Here is an 8,587-nt window from a genome sequence, read left to right as displayed (position 1 = left end):
ATAAAAATAAAATTTTTATTTATATCCCGCCCTTCTAAAAATCAGGGCGGCTTACAACATGGGTTAAAATACAATCAAAACACATCAAGACAAAAGTTAAAATACAAAACAGTAATTATACAGAAAAAAAAAACCCAACAAAAGCCCCATAGCCCATCCTCTTGGCCACGGAAGAGGAGGGAGGCCCATAGGATTTTATTCGGGGAATGCCTGTTGGAACAGGAAGGTCTTTAAATCCTTCCTGAATTGGGCCAGGGTGGTAGACGAGCGGAGCTCGGTGGGCAGCGTATTCCAAAGGGCTGGGGCAGCTGTGGAGAATGACCTCCGTGTAGTGGAGGCCAACCTAGCCCCAGGCACCTTCAGTAATTGCTGCCCAGACGTTCTGAGGGTGCGAGGCGGAATGTACGGGGAGAGGCGGTCCTTCAGGTATCCTGGGCCCAAGCCATTTAGGGCTTTATAGGTGATTACCAACGCCTTATATTGGGCTCGGAAGCGAATGGGCAGCCAATGGAGGTCTTTCAGAACCGGTGTTATATGGCTGGTCCTGGGAGCACCAGTGACCAGCCGGGCTGCCATGTTCTGCACCATTTGCAGCTTCCGAGTTTGGTATAAGGGTTGCCCCATGTAGAGTACATTGCAGAAATCCAGTCTCGAAGTTACCAGAGCATGTACAACAGTTTCTAGGTCCCTCTGGGCCAGGTATGGGCGCAGCTGGCGAATCAGCCGAAGCTGATAACAGGTGCTCCTGACCGTCGCACTCACCTGAGCAGTCAGGTGAAGCGACGAGTCAAGGAGCACTCCCAGACTGCGCACGGAGTCCTTCACAGGGAGCGTGACCCCGTTCAGGACAGGTGGAACCACCGCCATTCCTGGACCAGGGGAACCTATCACTAGTACCTCCGTTTTCTCTGGATTCAATTTGAGTCGGTTTTCCCTCATCCAGCCCATTACTGACTCTAGACAGGCCACGAGAGGAGAGACGCCATCCCCGGTCACTGCATCAGTCGGAGACATAGAGAAAATAATTTGGGTGTCATCAGCGTACTGATAACCCCGCGCCCCATGTCTCCGGATGATCTCTCCCAGCGGTTTCATGTAAATGTTAAATAGCATGGGAGACAGAATGGCTCCTTGAGGGACCCCAGTTTTAAGGGGCCTCTCATCAGAGCACACGTCTCCCAGCTGCACCATCTGGGACCTCCCTGAGAGGTAGGACCGGAACCACTGGAGCGCAGTGCCCCCGATCCCCACCTCTGCCAGGCGTCCCAGAAGGATACCATGGTCTATGGTATCGAAAGCCGCTGAGATGTCCAAGAGCACCAACAGGGACACGCTTCCCCTGTCGATGCCCAGACGGAGATCATCGACCAGGGCGACCATGGCAGTCTCAACCCCGTAACCCGCCCGGAAGCCAGTTTGAAATGGGTCCAGATAATCCGTTTCATCCAAGACCGCCTGAAGCTGGATAGCAACCGCCCTCTCGATCACCTTTCCCAGAAATGGTAGCAGCGATACAGGCCGATAATTATTATGAACCAGGGGGTCGAGGGAGGGCTTTTTTAGGATCGGTTTTACAATGGCCAATTTAAGATCCGATGGAAATAGCCCATCCCTCAGAGATGTATTAATTATCCGGCGTAACAACAATGTTACCGCCGGTCCCCCCTGGGCTGCTAACCACGAGGGGCAGGGATCAAGAGAGCAGGTTGTTTTCCGGACACTTCCGAGGATCTTGTCCACATCCTCGGTACTCACCAACTCAAACTGATCCAGTTTAACATAGTCCACGGAGGCTCTGGACACTTCTACTCTAGGTTCTGCTATAATGTCGGCGTTCAGACCTTCGCTTATATGAGAAGTTTTATCCGCAAAAAAGTCGTTAAACAAGTCACAGCAGGCCTTAGAAGGTTCAAGGATCTGGTTCAGGGCGGGAGGGAGCTGAGTTAGCTCCCTGACCACCCTGAACAACTCTGCCGGACGCGACTCAGCGGACGCAATACGAGCACCATAGAACGAGTTCTTTGTTGCTCGTATTGCCTCTCCATAGTCCTTTAACAATTGGTCTAGGAGAGTCTTGTCATCTAAGCGGAGGTGTTTGCGCCAACGGTACTCTAGCCGTCGCAGAGCTCGCTTCCTTGCCCGGAGATCTTCCGTATACCAGGGCTTACGCTTGGAAGCGGGCCTGAGAGGGCGCTTGGGAGCGATCCTGTGTATAGCCCTAGAAAGACCGGTATTCCAGATACCGGTGAGGGCATCAACAGAGTCGCCGTCATTTCCAACCGTGAGCCCCTCTAAGGCTTCTTGGAACCTCTCAGGTTCCATCAGCCTTCGAGGGTGGACCATCCTAACAGGTCCACCACCCCCGGGGGGGATCTGGGTAGAGGCCTTGAGTTTCACCTCTACCAGGAAATGATCCGTCCATGACAGGGGGGAAACATTAACTATTTCCGCCCACGGATTCTCCGCCTCCGAACAGAAGACCAAATCAAGAGTATTACCCGCACAATGCGTGGATAAAATCACTTGGATCCACTCAGACTTCGATGCTGTAGTTGATACAAGTTTGGTGGATGTAACCTTGACTTCAGCTTTTGCAGTGTTATTGGATATATATCAATATTGTGCAACCTGAGGATATGGACAGGCTTCTTGGAGAGGTGGGAGCCACCATCTACATACTGGACTCAGGCTCATCTTGGCTGTTGAAAGCAGCCTGAGGAGGGTTGGCTTCACTACACCAAGGCAGGTTTCCGGCTTGTCTAAAAGAGGCTGTGGTGAGGCAACTACTGAAAAAAAAATCTTCCCTGGATCCTGCCAGATTGGAGAACTGTCAGCCAGTCTCAGACAATTTTTGGGCAAGGTATTGGAGCATGTAGTGGCCTCCCAGATCCAGGGGTTCCTGGATGAAACAGATTATCCAGGTCCATTTCAATCTGGCTTTACACCTTTCTATGGGACAGGGACAGCTTTGGTCACCTTGGTGGATGACCTAAGCAGGGAACTGGACAGGGGGAATGTGTCCCTGTTGGTTCTGTTGGACCTCGCAGTGGCTTTCGATACCATTGACCATGGTATCCTTCTGGAACGCCCAGTAGCATTCCCACACCAGGTGCAGGGATGGAGGGTGGGCTTCCAGGGGCATGGTTTCTGGTGGCATTTCTGGGGGCAGAGCTCCCAAGGATGGCACACACTCCCTCTCTCCATGCCAGTCCATCCTTTTCCTGATGAGGAAAAAGACAGGACAGCACATGGGGACAGGGTGCCCGGAGGAGCGGACTGTGGGGGATAGAGCAGCACGCATGGGAGACAGAGTGCACAGGGGAATGGAGCAGCGTGTGTGTGTGGGAATAGAGTGATGTGCATGCAGGGACGGAGCATGGGGCTAGTCCGGGGGGGGGGGGCTGTCTCCCCTTCTGTCCCTGAGGGACAACACAGGACAACATGTTGAACAGTCATCCCCCAGCATCACCTTCTGGGTCCACCCCTCCAAGAAGATTGGAGTCACTGCAGGACAGTGTCCCTGAGTCCATCCCAGGGAGGCCACCCCCAGTAGCATCACTGGGAGGGTGTCACCGGGGCAGGTCACACCCCATAGAATCATAGAGTTGGAAGAGACCACACGGGCCACCCAGTCCAACCCCCGAGGGTTGCTTTCCCAAGTTTTGTTCAGATAGTTTGTCATTGCCACCTTCTGAAGCTGAGAGAATGTGAGTTGCACAAGTTCACCCAGTGGGTTTTATAGCCAAGTCTTTGCCATCTTCTAAGGCTGAGGGAGTGAGACTTGACCAAGTTCACCCAGTGGGTTTCATAGCCAAGCCTAAGGAGAATCTACCATGGGGCTTTCTTGGCAAGATTTGTTCAGACAGGATTCACTCAGGGGTAGCTGTGTTGGCCATTTAACAAATACAGTCAACCCTCCTTATCCACGGATTTTTTATCCATGGATTCAAGCATTCATGGCTTGAAAATATTCCAAAAAAGTATGAATTCCATATAGCAAACCTTGACTTTTCCATTTTATATAAGGGACACCATTTTACTATGCCATTGTATTTTATGGGACCTGAGCATGCTATCGACGGGGGTCCTAGAACTAAACCTCAGCGGATAACAAGGGCCCACTGTATAAACATTAATCCTTCAGCAATACTTTTATTGGCCAAAGGAAATGCACAATACACTTGTTGCAAGCTTGGGAGGCTCCATGGGCTTCTTCATCAAGATGTTACAAACCAAACAGGAGGGAAAAACCATTGGAGATATTAGTCAGGTGCCTAGATGTTGTTCCAGTCCTTAGCAAAGATGGTATACTGGGGAGGATATCTTTTGTAGGCAGGCTCCAGTCCTCCTCCTCCTGGCCATCTGGAAATAGGGAGGTTTGCAGACTCCAGGAAATGTAAAGTCCATTTGCATCTCAACAAGGACTCCTCCTCTCTTGCAATCCAATGTGTCTCCATCCCAGTGAGGTCCCAGGCCTCTTTGTATGCAGAGAGCAAGGGATTCCTCAAGAAGTCCCCAGGTTTTTGCATCAGGGACATTTTGTTAGGTGTGTTTGAGATGTTCAGATAGGATTAGCCATTGCCATCCTCTGAGGCTGAGAGAGTGTGACTTGACCAAGGTCACCCAGCGGCTTTCCACAGCCAGGATTCGAGCCCTGGTCTCCAAGTGTCCTAGACCAACGCTCAAACCATTAGGCCACGCTGCCTCTCTATAGCCAGTAGTACCCATTAAACGTCAAGACTAATCAAGAGAGGATGAGCAACGTCTACTGCTAGCTCTTCCCCAGCGCGGAGAAACTACACCTCCCATCAGCCCTTTCGAGCCCGCTCCCCTTCCCCTCAGCCCCTCTCCTTCGCAGGGCGTGTCGGGAATTGTAGTCCGACTCCTGGAGGCTCTTGGCGAGAAAACGGCCTGGGACTACATTTCCCACCGAAGCGGAGGCGAAGGCGAAAGGGAGCCTTCTTCTTCTTCTTCCTGTTTGTCTGCGGCCTTGCACTCAGGGAGAGCGGAGGAGAGGGAGAGGGGCGGCCTAGGCCCAGGCCTGAGGCCCGAGGCTGGCGTGGGAGCAGGAGCCCCAGCAAAGGCGGACCGAGGGGGTTATGGACCCCGCCGAGGCGGCGGTGGTGCAGGAGAAGGCCCTCAAATTCATGGTGAGGACGGAGCCTGAAGGGTGGGTGGGAGGAGGCAATGGCGGGAGGGAGAACGACGCCGCCGCCGCCGCCGCCGCAGGCTCTGTGGGGAAGCCGGTTCCCCTGGCAACCCCAAGGAACCGGGCAGCTGCCCTGCGGAGGCCCTGCGGTGTGTGGGGAGGAGGGAAGCCAGAGAGAAGATGGGTAAGCCAGGCATCCAGGCACCCCCTTGCCCCCTCCCCTGGCGCCTCCCAGCAGTCCTGACCGAAGGGGCCTTTCTAATTTACAAAACAACGACGACGACGAAAGGGGTTTGTTCTTAAATTAGCTGCAAATCATGGGCCACCCTGGGCCCTCTCCCTTCCAGCCTTCTGTCCAGGTGGGATGTCACAGTGTCCTCCCATTTTGAGCATCACTAAAAAGACGCATGGCTTCAGAAGTCTATGAGTGTTTTAGCTCAGAGTGACCAGAGGTCCTCTCCTTTTCCAGGACAGCTTCTCCATTTCAACCTTCTGTCCAGCAGCTGGACAGAGAATCACTGGGAAAAGAGGACCCTGGTTACTAGAAAACATGGATTTCTTTGAGTGTTTTTAGGGTGGCCAGAGGTCTTCCTTTTTCCGAGACAGGTTCTCCCTTTCACTCTTCTGTCCAGGTGGATTGCCAAAATGTCCTCCCATTTTGAGCATCACTGAGAAGCATGGGTTAATATTAGTGTTTTTAGCTCAGGGTGACCAGTGGTCCTCCTTTTCCAGGACAGGTATTACATTTCAATCTTCTGTCCATGAAGGATTTCTAAATGTCCTCCTTTTTGGCCTCCTTTTCCAGGACAGGTTGTCCATTTTCACCTTCTGTCCAGGTGGAATGTCAAAATGTTCTCCCATTTTGACCATCACTGGGAAAAGAGGAATCTGATAATTAAGAGGCATAGGTTTCTATGAGTGTTTTTAGCTCAGGGTGACCAGAGGTCCTCCTTTTCCAGGACAGGTTCTCCATTTGAGCCTTCTGTCCAGGGGAAATGTCAAAATGTCTTCCCATTTTGAGCATCACTAAGAAGCATGGATTAATATTAGTGTTTTTAGCTCAGGGTGACCAGAGGTCCTCCTTTTCCAGGACAGGTATTACATTTCAACCTTCTGTCCAGGAGGAATTTCAAAATGTCCTCCATTTTGAGAATCACTAAGAAGCATTGATTTACATTTATAGGAGTGCTTTTAGCTCATGGTGACTAGAGGTCCTTCTTTTCCAGGACGGGTTCTCTGTTTTAACCTTCTGTCCATGAAGGATTTCAAAATGTCCTCCATTTTGAGCATCACTAAGAAGCACAGATAGGAGTGTTTTTTTTTTAGTTCAGGGTGACCAGAGGTGGCCCTTTTCCAGGACATGTCTTCCTTTTCAGGTTTCTGTCCAGGACGAATGTCAAAATGTCCTTCATTCTCAGCATGGCTAAGAAGCATGCATTTGATATTTCCATGAATGTTTTTAGCTTTTGTTTCATCATGGTTACATTTTCCTTGAATGTCTTACATTTTGCCTCAGTGCCTTGTCCGCTTTTGCGACGAGGATGACATCTCCTCACCCCGCTCTAAATTGGAATTAGGGGCCCTTATGGGGTGGTTAGTAGGTTGGAGTTTCCTCACTGATAAGGAAGACCAGGCATCGCAAAATGGCTAGAAACCCTCATATAAAAGTAAATTCATGCTTCTTAGCTATACCAAAAACGGAGGACATTTTGGAATTCATCCTGGAGAGAAGGCTGAAATAGAGGACATATCCTGGGAAAGGAGGACTGGTCACTCTGGTTGGAAGAAAAAGATTGGGAGGTTTGAAAACGTATTGAAGGAAAGGTATTGAAGGAAAGGATGATGGACAAGCTGATGGGATCTGGAACGACTTGTAATATTTTGGTACTTTTTGTGAGGGTTGGTGGTGACAGGTGGCTATCCAAAGACTATGAAAGATGCAGAGGGTCAATTTAAGTTTTTAAATACTGTATTTTTTTATGGGTAGAATGTGTTTTATTTTTTTAACAAGGTTAATGGAGATCATTCATTAGCCTTAAAAGGATGGAGCTACCATTATAGAGTATTGGGACATAGTAGAAAGGATCGTGGTGACCCACTGGTTCCCAGTGTAAACCATTATATGTAGGGGTTTGTTAAAAGCTGGATATAAATGTAACTAATGTAAAAACAGTTGAGCAACTTGAGATAAACACAAAGGTCTCTCTCAGTTGAATGGCTGCTCTTGGCCTATGCAAACAGTATCTGTAGGGTCATTCTTCCTAGTTCTTGGATCAGCAGTTAATCAGCAGTTTATGTTGATTGGAGGTAAATTGGTCAATCCTATCTTGCCAATAGTATACATGAAACACACTTCCTCTGAAATTGTTTTTTCTTGGCCTTGTCTGGTGCTGTGTGCTTTCAAGTCGTGGGGTTTTCTTGACAAGACTTGTTCAGAGAAGGTTTGCCATTGCCTTCCCCTGAGGCTGAGAGTGTGTGACTTGCTCAAGGTCCCTTGGCCTTACATCTCTCTAAGTAGAAAAAAGATAGAAAAGGACAATTAGATAATTTAGGAAAATAAGAGTAGATCAGAACAAGGAATAGTAATCTGGTATAAATGAAAGAGTTCCCACATTTTGATGGATTGAAAATTAATCTAAAAACCATTTGGAGTAATCACTTAATGTGTACCAACCTTCTAATCAAGCCTACATGTCTGAATCTGTATTAACGTTATACTAGACCAGAAAATATTTCCTGCGTATCTGGCCCTTCTTGAAATGCTTCTTAGCAGTAAGGAATTCAACAAATTATTGGAGATATTCAGCCTTAAGTTAAAAAAAAGCTTTTATATTAAGGATGTCACAATTGATATATGCTGAGTGTATCTATTGCAGTTCTGTTCTTCACAATCTCTGGCAAGAACTGGCATTGTTTGAAAGGTAGTAGTTTCACTCTCTCAGTTCTTAAAAAGTTTTAAAAATGAAAGTGTTAGTTTCTTATTGAATATAGTTCTTCACTGTAATATCCAAAGGTTAGCCTATTTAACATTAAAATCACTCCACAAGTATATTCTCCAAAATACTCTTTACTTTTTTGTTGTTTAGCAAGGAAGCATTGAATTGCTTACCACACACAATCTGACACAAAATGCTATGCTGACATTGCATTTCTGTGTTGCTTCATATGACATGCTTCATCAGTGGACTAGTGTTATATATGGTTGAATTGAAAGGATGTGGTGTGGCCACCTGTTATCTCTTTACACACATAGGCTGGCATCCTGTTAGTGACATACACAAGTGCAAGTTCAGCATACATGTGTGTCTGTCCTTGTTTAGTAATTGCAAATGTTGGTATTCTTTACCTCCCTCTGCCTTCTGCAGAATGATGCTATAATTTGCCAAGACCTCTGGAAGACTCTGACAGACCTTGGTGGATGATATCATTGTTCTGTGT

General features: G+C 48.4%; 1 protein-coding gene across 8 annotated transcripts in view; it reads left to right on the top strand.

Moving 5' to 3' along the window:
• Nucleotides 1–4,812: 4,812 nt before the first annotated feature.
• BTRC (beta-transducin repeat containing E3 ubiquitin protein ligase) overlaps nucleotides 4,813–8,587 on the top strand; it is a 207,599-nt gene continuing 203,824 nt past the window's right edge. For 2 of the 8 annotated variants that reach the window (XM_089509708.1, XM_089509706.1), the window contains exon 1: nucleotides 4,825–5,150. In XM_089509708.1, the coding sequence (XP_089365834.1) occupies nucleotides 5,100–5,150 (51 nt within the window). In that variant the 5' untranslated portion in view covers nucleotides 4,825–5,099. Of the gene's footprint in view, nucleotides 5,151–5,415; nucleotides 5,509–8,587 lie in introns of those variants that run through there. The other 6 variants (XR_016280034.1, XM_089509705.1, XM_089509702.1 and 3 more) reach the window with 6 other exon arrangements.

Source organism: Sceloporus occidentalis, unplaced genomic scaffold (assembly GCF_023333645.1).
Source record: "Sceloporus occidentalis isolate IW3139 unplaced genomic scaffold, rSceOcc1.0.p SCAF_2, whole genome shotgun sequence".
Taxonomy (NCBI): domain Eukaryota; kingdom Metazoa; phylum Chordata; class Lepidosauria; order Squamata; family Phrynosomatidae; genus Sceloporus; species Sceloporus occidentalis.
Note: the sequence above shows the minus strand (reverse complement) of the source record. Positions and strands in the feature narration are given on the sequence as shown.